The 22178-nt window shown below is 36.4% G+C and overlaps 1 protein-coding gene across 2 annotated transcripts in view; it reads right to left on the bottom strand.

Annotated features, from left to right (window-relative positions):
* SEMA3D (semaphorin 3D) overlaps positions 1-22178 on the bottom strand; it is a 200253-nt gene that overhangs the window by 1955 nt on the left and 176120 nt on the right. The window contains exons 16-18 of one of the 2 annotated variants that reach the window (XM_045793364.2): positions 19885-19949; positions 13142-13281; positions 3169-5608 (exon numbers count right to left, since the gene is read on the bottom strand). In XM_045793364.2, the coding sequence (XP_045649320.2) occupies positions 5183-5608; positions 13142-13281; positions 19885-19949 (631 nt within the window). In that variant the 3' untranslated portion in view covers positions 3169-5182. Of the gene's footprint in view, positions 1-3168; positions 5609-13141; positions 13282-19884; positions 19950-22178 lie in introns of those variants that run through there. The other variant, XM_087861124.1, reaches the window with a different exon arrangement.

The following is a 22178-nucleotide window of genomic DNA, read 5'->3' as shown; positions in this document are numbered from 1 at the left end:
ACAGATCTTTTTTTTTTCATTTAAACTTCTGTATCCATTTAGCGACTATACTTCAACTTACCCATTCTCCTTTTGTAGAACATACAGATTGTTCTCTTTTTTCTATTATAATTAATCCTACAATAACTATTTTTGAAAATGTCTATTATTGCACATGTGGAGAAGGTTCTCAAGGGTGTGCACTTAATTGTGAAAAGCTGGTTCTAGGAATATGGGTATTTTAAACTTCATTGGGTATGCTAAATCAGTCTCCAAGATGTATGTTTGTACCAATATACACACAAAGGGAAAGTATATGGTCTTCTGAAAGAAACAGCAAAGTTATTTGCAGCTTCACCTTCCTGGGTAAGACTTCCCTGGGCTAGAAAAACTGTTAATGTAGATAACAGGTTGTGTGGTTATAGATGCTTTTAATTCTCAACGTAAATGTTAAACTCTTGTTTCTTTTGTCTTGAGAATTACTCATGCACTTTTCTACATTCAAACAAATGCAATTGGAATTTTCTCCGTTATTAATCTTGTGTTATGTTTTAGTTATAGTAATGATTGGGACATGATCCTACTAAGGTTCTACTAAGAGTGTCCCATATAAAATTATTTTTTTTCTTTTAAAGATTACATGTTATTGTAAACTCTCATGTTTAAAGATTGTCAGAGCACCCACGAAACCTGACCTATTTCTGTACAATATCTCTACAAGCTATTTCCTAACCATTGGGGGGTGTTATATATTACCCACTGCAAATATAAAATATCCTTCAGGAATGTACCAAATTGGCAAGAAATATACTTTTCTCTAAAATAAATTTCTTTCTAGAGCAAAAACAAAAATACCTCAGCTATCTCCTTTAATAAATTATACTCATATAGATAAACAAAAAGATGAGTACTTTCAAATCTCACTTATAGGATGATCACTGGAAATCTTAAAAGTGGTTACTTGTGGTAGAAATGTTTATGCCAGTCTGCCGAAGCCTGAAGTCAGATCACAGTAGAGCGTAGCTATATAATTGTATTGACTGGGGAGAGACATCTATTCCTTTCTTTCATAAGAGAAATTACTGCATACTTAAGGTGCAAAACATATTTACTGAACGTTACCAGGAAATATTTTCGTAGGTATTTGATTTAGTGCAATTCCCTGTCAAATATTCCGTTACTGTGTTTAGGTTTGAAAATAAAACTTGCACACAAACCAACATTCTGTTTGTAGCCATGGAACACTAATGTTTGTGTTTTATTATAATACAACCAAAATATACATCTGACAATTTTCAATTATTTTAGATTACAAGACTACATTTCTTTTAAAACAGCAAAACTGTAATTTGAAATTGGTAATTTGAAATTGAATTGATTGTAGAAATTATAATACCGGAATTAAATTACATGATTAACTGAAGATTGTTGCCCTTTCCCCAAAATCATCTATCTCAAACTTACCATAAATACTTTACACTACAAAATATTTAAATGAGAGGTATAAGTCATGTGCATGTTCCTGTCTTTGCACTGTCAGTACGTAAAATGTTGGAATTTTAGATCTTATATTTTAACCTCACATGTAAGCTAAGTTATTTAAATATTTTGGTGATTTCCTGTGAGAAAAAAATATACCTTTCTATAAAAACACTTCAAAATTTCTTTTTTTTCCCTAAACTGTCCATTCCCAATAAGGCTAATCAATTTTCCAACATGTTGTCTAAGACAAATGTTAACATTCTAAAGAGGAGTTTCAGCTTTAATTTTCCTTTGTATTTATGATATATATGAAATATAGCTTATATTTAAGTTTAAAATATCAGTGTTTAATGAATGCTATTGTTCAACTTAATATTTTGTGGACATTTGGATAATAGCAAATTGCCTTTGAAAGCTTAATTTTGATAATGTTGAAAAACAGGCACTGGCCACTGTAAACTTATTTTTTAATCGAGTCTATACAATTCAGCAGGAACAAAACTTAATAGCATAAAAGAACTGAAATATAGACCAAAGGCAGAATTCAAGAGTAAGACTGTTTTGTAGGCAGCATATTGTAAATGAGCATCAGCTAGCCAACAGATTGACGAGATTTTCGTGTAGATTACAATTCTTCTACTGTTGTAGCTTTGGGAAATTTCTAAATTCTCTATGACAGTTTTCCCATCTCTTAAGTAATTTGGTTGGTTTTCAGAAATGTGTATTCAGTAATATGAATGTAGTGTGTTGAGCTCTTTGGAGGAAAAAAAGGTTCTACATAAATTAATTACTTAGACTCTTCATTTCTAAGCAAACTCTTAAAATTCCCAATAAACTGAATGTAAATGTATGCAGAAAGGCAGGATTCCATTGAGCAGCATAAATAGCTGGAATGAAATGCAGGCGAGAATATGCAAGTTAAAGACATACGTATTCAAAACAGGGGAGAAAAATATGAAACCAAGAATAGGCAGACATTTTAAGACCTCTCCATAGATAACAAGTTTCTTAACAAACCTATCTGAAACTATTAACTATAATTTTACTTTTCGTTATTTCAAGGAAAATTTGGTAAAACCTTCAGTGGTGAGGAAGTATATATTGTGTCTCATCACTAGACTTAATAGAGTCATACTGTCCTAAGTGTTCTAGGCAATTAAAAGATTAAAAAATTAAATGTAGCTTAGATGTCCTCTACCTTTATAAATACACATACGTCTTTGCCCGTATGTTTTTTTATTATATGACATTTTGTTTTACTCAATATTTACTCAATATTTCAAATATATTTTAATCAATTATCAGAAATTAATGTTTTAGATCCGAAGCAGCCAAAATATTAGCTGTAAAGTAAAAGAGGTTGCCCAAATTTTATCTAAATAATTAAGATTAGAAAGGAGTAATTAAAAAATGGCTTGAGCTTTCATATTTTGATGAAAACCAAATTTATTACACAACTTAATCCTAACACTTGAGCTTCATGTAATATTCCCAAAGACCCTATACTTTGATAATGGCTGTCTGATATACAAATCTTAGGAAATTTTAAAAATGAAATGTTCCCATTTATTTGCTTTGACCTTGCCATAAGTTCCTGGAACATTTAAACTCTGCAAATCAATAATTACAAATGCTCTCCTTATGATATTCAATTAGCAGCCCAATGCTCCCTATAGCTATTCTTATGCATTACTTTTTTAAGAGTGATTGTTTCTGATTCACTTAAAAAAAAAAAAAAACTTCAAGTTTTTGGTAGAGTGAAACATCTACAAATATTTACGGGTATCATTTCAAACGGGGTCCCTAACCTCATACAGCCATGTGACTACTTTGAGATAGGCAAGCAAGGCAAAGAAAATGAACGTAAGATTGAACATTCCGAACATACGGGCAGTCACGGACGCGCTACTGAAACTCTCGTAAGACACCCTCTAACCACATAGGTTCTCACAGGCTCTTCTTTCAAGACACGCAGAATGCATGCGAGACGAGCAATGTCTGCTATTCAGTTTTCTGAAAGGCTGCCTTCCATGTGAGGAAGTGACTAATTTTTCATTTCACACTAAAAAGGGCGTGAAGAGGCCAAACAGAAGAAGGCAAAGGGTTTTGTGTTCCAAGAAGGAAAGGTGAGTTCTGCTCCAACAGGCAGGAAACATACCATACGTCCGCAGAGAGGGATAGTCAAATTGGAAACATTTGAAAAGTGCTAACAAAATATGAAAAATGTTTATGTTAATGCTGTGAGTTTGGTTTCTTTACATGCATTAGTCTTATTTATTATTAAATTACTAAAACAATGCTACTTGAATTACAGCGTACAATCTCAGAAATGCAAAAAGATTGTGTGAAGAAAAGATGTCAAAGAGTTAATTTAACCCTTTCCGTTGTCAACATTTTTGCATTTGTTCTATTACTCAACAAATATATATATCCCCTCTCCCCACCACTGTTTTCTACCTAATTCTATCCCTCTATATATGTATATATTGTTATTTTCCTAGTCACTCAAATAAAATCCAATAATCCAATATTCAGGAGAGAATAAAGGCAGTAAATTGAAATAATTTACAGAGTATAACGAAATTTTAGAAAAAGAGAGAGGAAGTACTACTGAAATCCCATTGGTTGTAAATAAATTTGTGTTCATTCTTCCCATGATCTTTTAGAAAATTTACTTTTCCTCAGACTTTCGCTAGCAGTTTGTTATAAGGTAGAAGTTTTTTAACAGATGGCTTACAAATTGGCAGCTACTTATACTCTAGTGACTAAAGCCACATTACATTTTGCCCACTTTATTTGTGATTGTTCTTCCTTTTTATGGGGATATGAGTTTTCCCCAAAGCCAGAATTTATGGCTGTCTTTCTTTCTGTCTCTTAACAAATCCCATCTGCATGCCTTCCTATTAGGACGCAGTATATATCATGGTGTTTCCCTTATTAAAATGTTTTCCCATATCTTATTAAAATACTTATGAAGCATTCCGTCCCTGTCAAGCTCAGCATATATTCCAGAAACACATAACCGAGCACCAACTTCTCTCTGTGAACCTGTTCCTCTTGATGAGTCAGAAGGAATCCTGGGAGGACCATTTACATCCTTCAGTAAATCACACTGCAGTACCCTGGATGTAACCCCTATGGTCCGAAATCACACACCTCTCCAAATTCCTAAACCACGCACTAAGAGTGAAGGGCTCCCTGGGAAAGTTCCTGCTGAGAGCCTGAGCTGTATGAATTTGTGTCTTCCCTCCAATTCCTACCACAAGGTAGCCAGTTCTAGAGTGGAATGATATATCTGTTCCTAAGAACACATATATAGCACAACTGCATGGTCAAGTCCATGCTTAATGGCCATGCAAGGGAAATAAAGCACCTCATTACAGTATCAAATTTGATGCTCTCTTAGCTCAATTATTTACATGACATAATAAATTCAAAAACTCAGCACATCAAACATTTACAAATGTAAAGCCTCCATTTTGAGGATAATTCTGATACTTTGAAGGTACGTGTTTAGTTCTTGGAAAACTGGTTCAGATGAATTATTTGCCCTTACTACGCCACAGTCACCATACACAGTCTTATTCAGATCACTGTTCTTGTGTCCTTTGCTTTAGTAAAACTCCATGGAAAGCTCTTATGAGTTAGTATACGGGGTGTACAAAACAGAAGACGGTATTTTTGCAGGTAAAGAATTCTTTTCTTTAAATTAAACAGACAACTACGTGTCCATGGTTCTAGGAAGCTCATCCAGGTCTCTGTGATGTCTTCGATTTCGTTTCTTCTTCATTTCCTGCATGTGCTTCCACTTCGGGCCGCCCTTGTTTCGCTGTCTCCGCTTCTCCCGGTGCCACATCTGTTCGCAGTACTGGTCGAGGCTGAAGTTTGGGCTGCTAAGGATTTGGATGTAGTCTTTGTATCTCAACCGTGACTCAGCCAACAGATCCTTGCCCTGCCCCTCCTCGTGCTCTGCCCTCTGGGTGTTTTCCATCTGTTCATTCTCAATGACATTCAAAGTTAGCTTCACTATGGTGTGGATGAAAGTGTGCTCCTGTGCTTTGCAGTAATACATCCCAGAGTCCTTCTTCTGCAAACTTCGAATCAGTAGCCCATATTCTGTTTTGATGATCCTTTCATCAGGTTTCAGCTGCAGAATTGGAAAAATGTAGGTAATAAATGAAAAACAGAGAGGGCCGTGAGCAAACGAACAGACGCCACATAGTTTAACTTAGAGGAACCTAAGAGATCTATCCTCATCTCTGTCATCGAGCACGAGATTATCAGCCACAGTTGAAGAGAGTAAAAGAATTCCACTAAAGTAACAGCCCCCAAAGACACATGTTTGCTTCTCATTATTATCTAACAAAACCTTTGGAATATAGTTAGTTTTTCTCCCAGTGTACAGATAGGAATCAAAACCTATAAAAACCAATGAAGCAAAACTGGAACCTATCAACTAACCATCTTCACAGAGATCTCAGACAGCAAGTGGTATACTAAGAACCCCAACAGGTATTTAAATTTCAGAGCTAGAACCGGACATTGACAGCCATTGTGCCGGAAAAAGAGCTTTTAGGGCACGCTACTACCTGTAATAGAGAGCTAGAACAATGATTGCAAAAGGAATTTACTCCGTTTTCTGGATATCACCCAATAAGCGAGCGAATAGCGTATGGAGACTGTAAGTGGTGACTTGTTAAAAGTCTAATGGAAAAGCATGGATACAGCTTTTTGGATGTTTGAGCTGTAACTGAGTAAGACCATAGTCAGAAGGTTAGCAACATTTAAAGCTGAATTTCCCTTTTTACTATGGTTTGAATTTTGATAGTGTGTGTACATGTGATACTTGAGATTATATCATTTGTGGAAATATTTGCCATACCTCGGTATACTATAACATAGTAATGTGATTTCAAGTGTGAGAAAACTCAATGAACAAAAAGAACCCCTCCTGAAATGTGATGCTCTTTCCCTTTGAAGCAAGAGTACTGAAAGATAATTCAAACATTTGAGCTCGCCTGGCGCACAGGCTGGTGTGAAGAGCAAACCTACCTTCCATAAAACTGCAGGCATGTTTACCCACACCAGAGCCCTGTTTCATGTGGAATATTGTTGAGTGTCTCGGCATTAAGTAGAATAACAACAACAACAAAGACGTCTGGAAGACTTCCCAGTTTACACATCTGCCCCTGTACTGTAGTCAGCCGATGGAAATCAAGGAGGCATAAAGACAGTGAAATTAAATTTATTCACAGTGGGTGGACTCTACTCTGCATCTTTATGTGAAAAATATGTAGGAAAAAAATCCTCCGATTCTGGAAATCTGAGAAAAGGAAAAGAAACATCTCTGGCTACTGGCCCAGTTAACTAACAAGTACATAGCCAACCACCCTCTATGCCAGAGAAATGCAGCTGGCGGGGTACCACTGGAGGCCAAAGGCAGGTCACAGCCCAGATCCCTGGTTAATGAGGCTGAATGGTCTCCAGCCTGCCTTCCTTCTAGGCGGAATCCACACCATCAGGGTTTTGTTTGTTTGTTTGTTTCCCTTAACCTTCCCATTTGGTGATCTGGGCGTGTACTTTTTTTTTTTTTTTTAAGAATGGATTTATTCTAAAGGCCCAAGCATTTTAAAATGCTGTTGTAATACACACTAATGTTGAATTCACTTACATTCTCAGAGATTTTGGGAGCCTCATGTCTAAAATAAATATGAACTTGAAATTGGAGGATTCTCAAGAGCTAATCTTAAACAGAAATATCAAACTCAAATTTAACACACTGCATATACCTTTTCCTTTAAATAATTTTATTGTAGGAATTACTCTTTAAATTTTAAATACATCTTAGGTCACAAAACTCTGACTCCATAGCCGAGGATCTGGTCCTTATCTGCAGACTCTGCTTCCTATGATTACTCATTTATCTTCCCCGATCGCTCTTCCATTTATCAAGTTGGTGACACAGCATATGGTGTATTTGGGGGTTAAACGTAAAGCTCTTTGAAGGTTGAAGTGTGAAGTATTATAGACTACTGCTGTGTTGCTGGAGAGCTGCAGAGGTGATGTTCTGAAGCCTTTATTTTTGTAATTCTCCTAATAGAAAACGGCCCGTGGTTATTAGCGTGACAATCAAAGTGGGTGACTTCAGTTCCAGTTCATCTCTAGATTTCCTTTTCGTAACTGGGACTCTTGCTAATGCTTAAACTGCACTTCATGATTGTCACAGCTCTGACTCACTACTTTTTATTGTTCTCTTTAATCTCCTGACAGGAAGAAATTATGACTTTGATTTTGCACACATTATGCAACACTTCATCATTATCCTTGCTGTACTCTTTTTGTATCCTGTTTATCCGTTTTACTCTGAAGTTCGGCTCCCCTTCCCTCCTTTCCAGGCTATGTCCGTCGCTATAGGACTCAGAGTTTCATAAACACCTGGTGTCCCCTTACTCCCATGCGGTCCTTCCCTTTTCCTTTCTTCCGTGGAACGCTTAGTTTTTCTTTTTTCTTTGACCCATAGATATAAAACTTGCTTTAATAAATTTCTTTCTGGATTTATCTAATGTTTATTAGATCATTTCAGTGTTTTTTTCTTTCTGAATCTTCAAAAATAGGCCTTGATTGAAATCGTATCTCTCATAAAATACAGTTGGGATTGACATTTTTTCCTAGGATTTCCTTGCGATCTAGAGACACGAATCTGCGCCTCCGCCGAAATTAAGCGGCTGATTAACGTTGGCCTACTTTACATTCCCATTCTCTGTGCTGCTTTCATTCCACGCTGGAAGAGGATGCATTACGCAGACTGTATCTCGACAGTGAGATGTCAGCACAGTCCATTTAGAAAATTCAGCTCCTTTACGAAGAGATAATGTAATCTCTGGCCACTGATTTAAACTCATGGAATTTTCTCCACTCTAAAAGTGATAAGTAAAAACCGCTCAGCTAAATCAAAACCATGCTTGAACTGGGGTCGACTATTCATTTGCCTAATGAGAACAAGAATAATATATTTGGCATTATTAAATGTAGATCTTCAGTGAAGGGCAATTCATTTAAAATGAAAAGAGTAACGTGGAGGGGGACAAAGGACGTTTAGGTACTAAGCAGCAGGTAAAGGTCAGGGACTATGCTCTCTGATAATAGCAGCCTAATGGTAATTCCTTTGCAGATAATTCACCTGTCAGTTCTCTCATAGCTAAGCATTGCATGTGTCTTGGAAGTGACGAGGCCTTTAAGAATATCTCTTTTCAGCAACAAATGTAGACGGAAGACTTATTTAAAAATAGTGCAGAGGCAACTCCTTACTTAAGAAAAGAAAAATTGAATTTATACATAGTTAACCCCTAGATTAATGTGGTAGAAAATGTAAACTGCAATGGTAATAATAACACCATAAAATAACTAGAAAAATATGTGTTTCCTGTTTCATTGGGGAAGGAGTTTCTTTTTTTTTTTTAAAGATTTTATTTATTTATTTGACAGAGATAGAGACAGTCAGCGAGAGAGGGAACACAAGCAGGGGGAGTGGGAGAGGAAGAAGCAGGTTCCCAGTGGAAGAGCCCGACGTGGGACTCGATCCCAGAACGCCGGGATCACGCCCTGAGCTGAAGGCAGACGCTTAACCACTGTGCCACCCAGGCGCCCCGGGAAGGAGTTTCTAAGCATAATAAGTGAGAAATCATAGAGATATAAATCTACAGATTTGTCTATATAAAATATAAAACTCTTTTTTGTGAGGAACACAATAAAGTTTAGACATAAAACATAATAAGTTACTTCTATTATGTATAACATTAGAATGTTAACATCGCTAATATATAAAAGACTTGTGAAAATCATTTTTAAATGAACACTTCAATGTAAACTAAGCAAATGATGGGACAAGCACTTCACCAAATACAACTGGAACCAACAGCTAAGAAACATGACAAGGTAAATTCACAACCACTAATTTTCAAAGAAACAGATATTTACACGGGCACGTGGGTGGCACAGTTGGTTAAACTCTTGTTCCAGCTCAGGTCGTGAGTTCAGAGTTGTGAGATCGAGCCCTGTGTTGGGCCCCATAGCGCAGAGTTTGTTTAAGACACTCTCTCCCCCTCTGCCCTTCCCCCAGCTCAAATAAATAAATAAATCTTAAAAAAAAAAATAGATATTTACATAACATGTTTACACGATATGACATTTTTCATATCAAACTAGTAATGATGTTCTTAAATTGTAAAATACAATTTTGCCTCAGGAGTCCAGAAAAGGTACTAATATGGTGATTTGGGTGAGAAATTAGCAACACAAAGTTGGTTATCAAAGGCCATAAAGATAATTAAAGCCTTTCACTCAGTTATTTTTACCTCAAAAGATTTGTCCTAAGAAAGCATTTAGGAAAGCAGAGGAGGATTTAAATATCAGGAAGTTGACTACTTTTTTTTTTTTTTAAGAGGAAATGTGTTATTTAAATAACATGGGATAATCATGGATGACTGTGGCATCAGGGTATTGGGTGTAAGGGACAGAAAAATATGGTATTATAATCGAATGATAAGGAAAATGCTCACAGTGTAATGGTTAGTGGGAAAAAAGCTGGAATAGACATCATTAAAGGCCTCATAATCCTTTATGTGTCACTATATTTTCAAAACAATTTATATTGCTTTTATAATAGAAGAACAATAAAACAAGGACCTACAAAGAGAAAAATACAAATATTTGAAGATATTTTTTAAAATACTTTTTAAAAGCCACATACACACAAAAATACTACCACAAATGGCATAAGGTATTCCCTCTTCTAGTCATTCAGACCGCAGAATTTCAACAGAAGCTCAGGGACTGCCGATTACCTCGCTACTTACAGCATAAACATCATCAATTTCAAGAATAGCTTTATAAGGAAGTCCGCAGATAAGTGACTCATGACCTCCCCAACAGCACCCAACTGTGAAACAGCTCAGTGAGGAAATGTTCTCCTCCTGGCAGCAAATAAGCCGGTGACAGGCTCTGTGCCACAGGAGAGCCTAGTCCCTCCCACAGGGTGTTTTTCAGTGGGGGAGATTCCAAACTGTGACCTTCTTGGTAAGGAGCAGAAGGTAGCCTGCTGGGAAAAGTGCTTCGAATCTAGTCTGGATCTTGCCCCTTTCCTCAGCTCAGGAAGCAGGATCGCATATCCTGGACAATGTGTAACTACCTATTTACAAAGGTAGATGAAAATTCCAGTTGGAATATTACAGCTAAGATACTTCGAAGTAAAATACACTATTTCTGCTCCATTAAAATTCATGGAGCATGGTACCACCATGACTGTGTGATACGCTCTTAAAAGGTACATTAAAGTAATGCATTGCGTTTTCAGGAAGATAAAAGACATGAACGCAAATGTGAATAGGCAAATGTATATACCTGTAACTAGGAGATTACCCCAAGCAGAGTACCATAGTTTTTCAAAAGTCAGATTAACTTTGCCATGGAAGAAACATAATTATTAAAGAATTATATTTAACTGATGAGAGGTCATAAAAATTTATTGACTATAAAATCAAAATACTAGTTTGGGACATTTAAAAGTAAAATATTGCACTGTAACTAAAAATCTGCATGTTAAAAACATTCAGAAAACATTCCTCCAATATTTCTTTGATAAAAAGTTAATCCTTTATGTTTCAACATTACATAATCACTTCAAGGTCAGATAATATTTTAATGTATATATTAGGGAAAATGGGGCCCTTAAAATAAACATTTAGTATAAATATGGATATGCCATAATCTTAGAATTTATGGATGTCAGTAATGATGAAGAATCAAGTTTTATTGGGGAAATCTGACATAACAAACACTAGAATATTCCCTTGGTATTAATTATGTAAAGAGTCAACATTTTAATTAAAAAAGTTGTTCTCGAAGATTTCAGATGAAGAGAAAGATCTTACCACCTTAATGTAATGATGGAACACATCTTTACATCAATTTCTTATGATAAAATTTGGTCCTTCTACTGCAAGTCTTCTCAACTCAGCACTACTGAGATTTGGGGCAAGAGAATTCTTTATTGTGAGGGATTGTGAACTGAAGAATGTTTAGCATCATCCCTGACTTCTATCCATGAAACGCCAAGAGCACCTTCTGCCGCCCCCCCAGCTGTGACAACCAAGAATTCTCTAGATATTGCCAGATGTGGACAGTGTAGCAGCAATGTGGTTGAAAACCACTATTTTATACTAATGTACAACTGATTGCATACATTATTTTATTTTTTAAATATTTTATTTATTTATTTAAGAGAAAAGAAAGAGAGAGCAAGCATGAGCGGGGGGGGGGGGGGGGGGGCAGCAGGGGAGGAGCAGAGGGAGAGGGAGAAGCAGACTCCCCGCTGAGCAGGGAGCCTGAAGTGGGGCTCTATCCTAGGACCCTGAGATCATGACCTGAGCCGAAGGCTGATGCTTAACCGGCTGAGCCACCCAGATGTCCCTTAAATGTTTATAGACTTATCAAGAAGGCTGTATTCTGGAGCATTTGGTCTGCTGTTTATATGACAGAGAAACTCAGTGTTAGAGAAGTTACAACCTGATCATAAAAATCCTCAGCCGTCAACTGAACATGTGATCAGTGCTATTTCATATTTCGCACATCTTCCTGATAGAGTATATGTAATTGTATATACATACTTTACACTTGTGAATAATCCTCTGCTTTGAAATTCACATTCTCATCTGTATTTTCTCATTTTATTTTCATAGTAACCTTTGTATTTATTTTGTTCACGTTAAAAAATTCTGGCCCATACGGGCTCAGTGATATTACCAAAGGACATAGGACCGGGATTCAATTGAACATCTAATTCTGAATCCTGAGTTCATTCGATTACTCATTACAGTGTCCTCAGTTTAATATTGGGAATATTAGAACTCTATACTGAGTTTCACTAGTTTCTCTTAGGCACTGAAATAGAAAAATAAAAACCCTGTCAATTACCCTTTGTTTCATGGCCCTCAAATAATAATACAGGATTTCTCAGGCTACCCAGAGTCACCTCATTAAGTTCAGTAACATACATAACTTATATACCTCACAAAATTTCTGTGATTGTTTCAACCCATATGTATGTCCTAGAGAGACTGAAACAGAAAAAGTCAAAAGATGAAGGGAACATCCATGTTACTTTTCCCTCTGTTGATTTAATTTTAATATGTAAGTGTGAAAAAGTACACATCCAGCTAGGTATCCAACTTGTTCATATGATATAATAAAGATAGATCTTTCTATTGTTATACACATTCAACTTGTCTTATTTTATGATATAACACAATATGAGTTAAAATTTAGTCCTTATCCTACTGCGGGGGAAAATATTGTGTTCTTATTTTTTGATCAGGGCATTGTTCTAAACTATGTACAATCTATGAGAATGTTATTTGAAAAAAAATATGTAACTTTCTTACAAAAATTCAATCTGCTTTTAAATATACTTTATTAATGTATCTGTATTAAATTGTCCTATTCTTATCTCAAATGCATTGTTAAGTTTCATGTTAGTGAGTATAAATTGTTATTTTCCTTTGTATCAAATAGTGATGAGAGCACGGAATGGCACTGAACATTGAACACCTCTCACAACCAAAACTTGATTTAACTTTTACCCTATATCCCTCAAGGTGATCATTCTTTGATGACTATAACTTACCTCCTCTCGATGCTCATCTCCTGACCGCTGGATATACCACTTAATAGATGCTTGTTGGGATTTAGGTATACATTCCAGAAAGGTTGAATTAAATTCAATGCCAAAAATCACCTTTTCATCAGCAGTTTCATGACTAATGCCTGGAAAGCAAACATGGAATAGGAGATTAACCTTGACCTTATTTTAAAAGCAATGGGAAAATAGGCTGATTTAGAACAGATGCTATGGGGGAAAGATTCATATACATTATTAAAGGGAAAGGAAATTCATGATATAATATTGTTACCTAAGAGTCAAATATTATCTAATAGATTGACTTTTAAAACTCTATCCCTGCATTGCAATTTTTACCCTTTCATGAATATATTAACTATTTCCAACTGTTTTTTTTAAAATAAGAATTCATAAGACCTAACTCTAAACATTGAATCTCTTTATCTAAGCTCAACTGAATAAAAGTTTAGTGTCTTTTAATGCTTCACACGTTTTAATTTGTATAAAATAGAACCAATTTTGTGGATAGTTCTGGAAGAGGAATTTACTTCATCTTCTAAGAGAAATCCTATCATGAATTGATCCACAGAGCTGACCATATAACATTAAGACATTTTAATATCAAAAAAGTAAGTACAATGGTCTGTACTTGATAAAATTATATAATGATATTGAGCTGGATGCTCTAATACTCCGAATCTGGACCTTATCTGTATTATCTACCAAAAAACAGTTCTCTCTTATTCAAAAAGGGATACTTAAGCCCAACATGCATTTGCTATAAGATAGTTAATGGGATGCTAAAGGAACAGTGCCTCAGACACCTTATTCTCGTAAATCAACAGCACCATCTGAAATACATTCCATCCAGAGTAGCCAAAGGCTGTGTCCCATGTGTGATCTAAGATCTGTAGCTCAAATTTGATCAAATAAAAAATGACGGCTGTTCGGCCTGGCCCAAACATGTACTTTTTCATCATATATTCAGATGTCTCAATTCTGCAGATGGGCCTACTTAGCATAAACTAAGAGTAAGGCTTAAGGGACCTCTGTGAATCCTAAATGTAAGCACACAAAATTATCAGCAAATGGCATGAATGCACATTTATCCAACAGTTAGACTTTCCTTTGAAGAAACTTCTTTTTGAACTTGTTTGTGTTTTACCACCAATGATTAAGTCAGGCGTGCTGACACCATTATGAATTAACCTGATCTAACCTTCAAAATGTGTGGATTCCATTTGAAACTTGTAAGATATCCACTATCCCTGCCCATTCAACAGATTATATCTACGATTTTCACAGTTAATAAATTCCTAATGCACAGAAAGATTGCCAGTGCCAATCATGGAAGAGAAAGACATGCATTATTTCACAGTAACAGATGCCATTCTCCTGAGCAAACAGAAATCATGAACAAAGCAGGGAGCATGCAGGCTGATTGTTAGGTGATGGGGCAAGGGCTGGGGAGAAGCTCAATTAGACTGATTCAACCAAAGAATTGGTCAAGTTAGTAAAAGATAAATTAGTGAAATCAATGAGAAAAGTGAAATAGCTGATTGTACAGAATCCTTTTTCAAATCAGTAAAAACAGGGACCCTTTGACACAAAGTCATCACTACGTCAGTTTGATAGGAAATTGTTGTTACCAATAATCTTTGTTTCATTTCTGAGTCTTAAATTTCCCATTTTTAATAATCTTATTTATAATAGCATCAAAAAGAATGAATACCTAGGAATAAACTTAAGGAGGTGAAACACCAGCACACTAAGAACTATAAGGCATTAATGAAAGAAACTGAATAAGGCACAAGTAAATGGAAAGGTATTTCATGCTCATGAATAGAAGAATTAATACTGCCAAATGTCCATACTACTCGAAGCAATCTACAGATTCAATGCAATCACGATCAAAATTCCAATGACATTTTTTACAGAAAAATAATCGTAAAATTTGCATGGAACCATAAAAGACTCGGAATAGCCAAAGCAATCTTTAAGAAAGAAAAACAAAGCTGGAGGCATCACACTCCCTGATTTCAAACCATATTATAAAACTATAGTAATTAAAACAGTATGGTATTGGCATAAAAATAGCACAGATCAATGGAACAGAATAGAGAGCCCAGAAATCAACCCACACATACAGGGTCATTTATTTCACAACAAAGAAGTCAACAATATACAATAGGGAAAGGACAGTCTCTTCCACAAATGGTGTTGGGAAAACCGGACAGCCACATGTCAAAAAATGAAACTGGATCACTATCTTACAACATACACAAAAATTAACTCAAAATGGATTAAAGTCTTAAATGTAAAACTTGAAACCTTAAAATTCCCAGAAGAAAATGTAAGCAGTAAGCTCCTTGACATTGATCTTACCGACGATTTTTTTTAATTTGCTGCCAGAGCATAAGCAACACAAACAAAAATAAACAAGTAGGACTACATCAAACTAAAAAGCTTTTGCACAGCAAAGAACACCATCAACAAAATGAAATTTCAACCTACTAAGAGAAAATATTTGCAAATCATGTATCTGCTAAGGGCTTAATATCAAAAATATATAAACAATTCATATAACTCAATAGGAAAACTCCCCAAATAATCCAGTTAAAAAATGAGCAGGGGAACTGAATAAACATTTTTCCAAAGAAAACATAACAGATGGCTAACAGGTACATGAAAAGATGCTCAACATCACTCGTCATCAGGGAAACAAATCAAAACCACACTGAGCTATCACCTCATGTCTGTCAGACTGGCAGACAAGAAATAACAAGTGTTGGCTAGGAAGTGGAGAAAAGGAAACACTTGTGCACTATTGGCGGGATGTAAATTACCCACCCACTACAGAAAACAGTTTAGAGTTTCCTCAAAAAATTATAAATGTAACTAACATATGATCTAGCGATTCTACTTCTGGGTATTTACTTGAAAAAGAAAACAAAACAAAAACACTAACTTGAAAAGATATATCGCCCCATTGTTCACTGCAGCATTATTTACAATAGCCAAGATATGAGAACAAGGGTAGGCGCCATCAAGGATGAAGGGATAAAGATGTGCTATACATCTACACAATGCGATATTTTTCGGTCATGGAAAAGAAGAAAATCTTGCCACTTCTGACAACACGAATGGGTCTTGAGGACATTATGCTAAGTGAAATAAGTCAGAGAGAGACAAATACCACATGATCTCACTTATATGTGGAATATAAAAAAAGCAAAAAAAAGAAAAAAACCAAAACCCAAAACCCTCCCAAAAAATCTGAGCTCATAAATACAGAGAACAGATTGGTAGATGCCCGAGGTGGGAGGTGGAAGGTGGGTAAAATGGGTGAAGGGGGTCAAAAGGTACAATCTTCTAGAGATGTAATGTACGGTGTGATGACTGTAGTTAATTATACAGTATTGCATATCTGAAAGTGGCCAAGAGAGTACCTCTTAAAGGTTCTCATCACAAGAAAACAATTTTTTTTTGCAACTATGTGTGCTGATGGATGCTAACTACATCTATTGTGATTATTTCACAATGCATACAAATATTGAATCATTATTGTTATGTACTTGAAACTAATATAATGTTATATGTCAATTATATCTTAACAAAAAAATTCCTTAAGATTGCAAATACTTTAATTTGTAAATACCCTCAATAACTTCTACTTTAATTCCCATGGTTGATTCTCTGTCTCTGGCTTCCCCTATACAGGTGCCAGGTGCCAATTCTATTTTTTTAAAAAATGATTTGTCTTAGAAATACGAAATAACCCCTTATAACCTGCAGGGCAAACATAAACTCACAAACTTAGCCCAACCTATGTGAGGTCTTTCTGATTTTAATTATTGTTGCTTTATCTACTTTAAAATTGGTCTTTCCCCTCGTAGTGCAGCTCAAATGCCATCCAGCTAAGTATCTTTCCCTTTACCCGTGCATTATGCAAACATTCTTGTGTGCCCACAATGGAGTATACATTCCAGTGACAGAGAGAAAGTCATCAAGTGAATGAAATAGATAAAGAATATAGTATTTGGCAGTGTTGTGCACTGCAAATAAGAATAAAGCACTTTAGAGAGTAAGAGGTAGAATGAGGAGAAAGATATTTCAGATAGGATGGTCAGAAGAGTTGTCTCTGAGAAATTAACCTGTTAAACATAAAATTAAATGGTGTGAAGATGGAGCTACGCGGACACTTGCAGGGAAGAGTTCTTTAGGTACAGAGGAAACAAATGCAAGGCTAACTGCAGCAGGAACCAGCCTGGGGCTGTTGGAAGACAGAAACTCAGTGAGCGAGCCATGTAACAGTGACGAGAGAGAGGCGCAGGGCAGGCACCAGGAGTGGGATCAAGCAGAGTCTGTAGGCCATGGTAAATGCTGTGGATTTTTTTCCAATTGTTCTCAGAACCTAGTGAAAGCTTTTGAGTAAGGGAATGATGGGATCTAGCTTAAGTTTTTGAAAAGCGGGATAGAGACTGACCAGGGACCAGCCTGGAAGCAGGAGAACCAGACAAACAGCTCCGGGAGAGGTATGGTGGTGGCTTCAGTTAAGTGGACACATTTGGAGGGGATGAGAAGTAGGAACAGTTGCAGCCACAGAGCCGTAATGACTTACGGAGAGGTTGTACTCGGATGTGAAAGGAAGAGAAAAAGAAAAATATGAAGCCTAGCTGCTTTTTTCCCTAAGCAGTTGGGTAAATGGGGGTGGTATTTATTAATACGGGAAGGTGTGCAGAACAACAAAGTTTGGGAAAAGACAACACAAATTCTTTCTCAGATATAATTTGGGATGCTTATTAGGCATCTAACAGGAGCTCTTGGCTGGGCATACAAGTCTGGCACACAGGAGAGGGTTTAGAACTGGACTCAGAATTTGGGAGCGAATTGCCTCTGATCGAATTGAAATTGATGGTGTTAGGCAGTGAAGAGGCAGAGATTTTCTGTTTAGACAGTGGGATGAAAAGGGCAGTTTAAGAACATTGAGAAGGAGCAGCCCTTAAAGTAAAAGGAAAGGCAGAAGGATATGGGGCTATGAAGCTCAAGGGTGCTGGGACACCATCTCTTTGAAAACAAAAAGCCCTGATTTGTAGCTCGCTCATTTTCTTGGTGTAAAAACTCCCACTACGGCCGAAATCAAGCCACCGATGATTTAAAATCAGCTCACAAAATTCCTAAATAATAAGCTATCAGCTCTCATGGGACCATTAGAACTGGCTCTAGTGTGTCCCTGCGCAGAAGTCAAACAAAGAATGTGTTTCAAGGAGGAGGGAGTTAGACATGAAGGAAAAAACGAGAACTGAAAATTGGCCATTGGATACGGGAAGGAGGAAACTGCTGGAGACCTTGACACAAAATGGATTGGGGGCAGTGATGACGATGGTGAGCAAAGACTGCGTGTGGTGGGTCGTGGCAGGAACAGGAGATGGCGTGTCACTCCACCTCTGGCAGGAACTGCGTTTGTGTCACTTTGTTCACATTTACCACTATGTGACAGAGAATATATTTTACTCGTTTTTAAGTTTGCCGCCTGCTTCCCCCCCAACACAACTTGAACAGAAGTTCCACAGATGCGCGGGTGGTTTTCTTTTTTATTCACTGGTGTATCCTCAATACACGAATGAAAAACCGTACCAGAGCACACGGTAACGACTGCTAAATAAGACACTGGACATGACAGGGAGTCACCCACACATTAGAACGGGGAGTTGAACATACGATGCTGGACCAGAGCTATTTTTCAGGAAATGAAATTATGAATGATAAATAACTGTTTTGTTTTTAAACTAAAAAACTTCCAGGCCACCAGTTATAGACTATGAAGTTTGGGTTGTTTATTCAATGCTGGGGTGGTCACTAACAACGTGATGAAGACAGTTTCTTCCTCCAGTTATGTGTGCACGCGCACGTGTGCACGTATGAGTGTGTGTGTGTGTGTGCGCGCTTGTAAAGGCATGTGCATGCACTTTCTATCTGAAGGTAGAACTTGACAGTGGGAAGCAACCAAAGCTTTGGAATATATACTCTTATAGTTTTTTTTCCTCTGTTATCAGACTCGACAGAAGTCCTCTCTACTCTCCACCCTGTCCCGTTAGTACTCAGGCTCTCAAGATTTTCCATGAATTTTTCTCTGAACAATACAGTCTCTGGTGATCACTCTCTTTGTTAAACTCCCATTTCACTAATTATGCTTTATGACATCTCCCCAAAGAATCTTAAGGTCTCGAAGGAGTTTCTTTGTCCCAAAGTGTACCCAGGACAATTACATGCACATGGAAGTCACTTAATAAACATCCACTGATTGAATGAAACCATGAATTAATACACAAATTCAAATAATGCATCAGCTAACTTACTAACAAGTGCCTACACTCTCATCAGACTTCTCTGGGAGGGTCTCCGAGTTTACCCTAAATGTCCATATGTTTTGGACTATATCCTGTTTTATCTTTATTAGCAGTTTTTAAACTTTACAAGGATAGCTAAGGCAGTAAAAAGTACCCCAAAAAAGGACAGGAATTTTAAAAGACATATGAAACAAATAATGATATAACAAAGGATTATTCACTTAGGCATGTAGACGGGGGTTGATTTATAAAATCTCCTGTTGCTTTTCCAGAACATAAGCATTATATAAAATAAGAGCTTCCTATATAATAGATATTTTAAGTCATATAATAAAAAGACACTCAAAGACCAGGCTTAAAATTTTAAATGGGAGAAAAACATATTAAAACTATACTTACTGTCTTCTATGTCCCAGCACTGGGTGATTGGGTCTCCATACTTTACATCTTGCCGTCTAGCGCGCCTATGGAAAAGGGATTAAATGGTTTAGAACATTAAGCATGAGAGTTGGATTATATAAAGTCTGCATCTAACACTAATAGCAGTGGCAGAAGCAGAACTACATTTGTCTTACTGCTCAACTTAAATATAGGGCAATATTCCCATCATTCTAACCTTAATTCAAATGCCACTAACAATAGAGTCCTAACAGAGTGAATCCTGTTTTGGAAATAAGTTGACTTGAATTTTATTTATTTTTTATTTTTATTTTTTTACTATATTCAGTTAGCCACTGTATAGCCATCATTAGTTTTTGATGTAGTGTTCAATGGTTCCTTAATTGCGTGTAACACCCAGTGCTCCTCTGCCTTTTGACAAATTATTCAGAACACGTTGACTATAAATATAGTCCAGGTTTCAGATACATCCAGCAGGGGCAACTCTCCCTACCCTTTTTTTTTTTTTTTTCAATCAGTCAATGGGAAAGTAATAAGATAGAAGAGCTTTAGTTAGTGGGTGGGAAGGTAAACACAAATACACAACTCTTTACCACATGAAGATTCATTATTACATAGATTTGATTAAGCAACAAGTTAAATATTGTCACCGCAAATGGAAGTACAAGTTTGACATGGCAGGAGTGGCTCGAAGTCACTCCTATCTGCTGAGAGCTTGTTCACATTGTTTTTCCCAGAGTAGAGATAATGATAATAATAAACAATGGTGTTGTGCATTATTGTCATATATTTTCCTTAAGAGAAAACAGTAGCTATTGCATAAAAAAAGAAAAAGCTGCTACATCGAAGTTAAAGAAGTCTTAAGCTCTTACAGTGTGTTTTCATTTGGTTTGGCTATTTTATGTTGGCACTTCAGCAACTATAAAACTCATAGTAAACTCTGCAATATCTAGGGTGTTCCTTAAGGGCAGTGCTGACCAGGTGATAAGCCCGTACGAGATTCATCTATCATATACATTTTTTGGCTCACGAGCACGTTATGTTAAGGTAAGGGAAAATATCACAGTGGCATGTCTGCGAGATCAGAGATACAGTCTTGGGAAATATAAGAAGAAAAATTATGATGGTATAAGGTACATAAGGTCAAGAATGTTTTTAAATCTTGGGTTCTTAAGAAACAGGGTCAATTCATCAAACTGAAGGTTCATTACCAACTAATGAGCACTCTTATTTTTTAGCTTCTAGAAAAGAAAAATATTCCCCAAGGACTCACTATCCTAAGTATATTCTTAGCCAAAAACTATAATAAAATATTGGTGTTTTTTACTTTCGACTTGTAATAATGGTATCTCTCCATTCACATCTAATGTGGAAATTTCAGGGAATGTAAAATGTCTCCTAATTTTAAGCAGTATCTGCGGTTGTACTCTACATTCAATCTGCGATTCCTGGCATTTGAAATTTGACTGATTTGTCAAACAAGAAACAAGTGTGTATGCACTAGTGGGACTGACCTACGCTCACCTGTTATCATTGTACTTTGTTAATAGAGACCTAAAGATTAAAAAAAAATACCATATACAATTTGCTGACATTTTAACTACAGGAAAAATACACTTTGAACAATGCTATAGAAAACAAGCGTTACTGTAATACACATTTTAAAAATTATTATCATAGTTTATTTAGCCAGCATCAGTCATATTGATGGCATTCAGGTTCTTTCCAATTATTTTGCTATTGAAAACAGTGCTGAAACCAGAGCAGTGCTGGAATGACTTTGTGGTGCTTTTGCCCATGTGTGTCTAGAAGAAATTTCTAGCTGGGTATTGTTGGCTCAGACTAGCATGATTTTTAAGAGCACATAAAGCAATGAACAACAAACAGCAGGGCAACATTTTGACGTTGAAGTACATCTGAGTGGCAGAAGCTGGCCAAGTTAGAGATACCGTAGTAAAAATAAAATTGTACTAAGTCAATGAGATGTGCTGTAGGCTGCATATAATCTACCCTTTAACAAACATGTGTATTCAGACATTATTTGCAAAACAGTAAGGCTAAGTATAGACATATTTTAAAAAAAGGGAAGAAGGGAGGAATGTAAGCTAGGGCAAAGTAGTCGAGGAAAACAAACTTGTAATGGTATTTAACATAGATGATGGAAAAGAATATAAACAATTAATGTGAACTTTTAAAGCTCCCCTTTTCAGAGTCAGAACACTGTATTTTACCCTCCTTCAACACTGAGTTTTATGCACAAACGTGCAACAACACTGAATTGTAATATTCTTACC

This window comes from Ursus americanus, chromosome 3, assembly GCF_024610735.1.
Source record: "Ursus americanus isolate L20-20 chromosome 3, mUrsAme1.1.p, whole genome shotgun sequence".
Lineage (NCBI taxonomy): Eukaryota > Metazoa > Chordata > Mammalia > Carnivora > Ursidae > Ursus > Ursus americanus.
The sequence above is the reverse complement of the archived record's forward strand: the minus strand, read 5'-3'. Positions and strand labels throughout refer to the sequence as shown.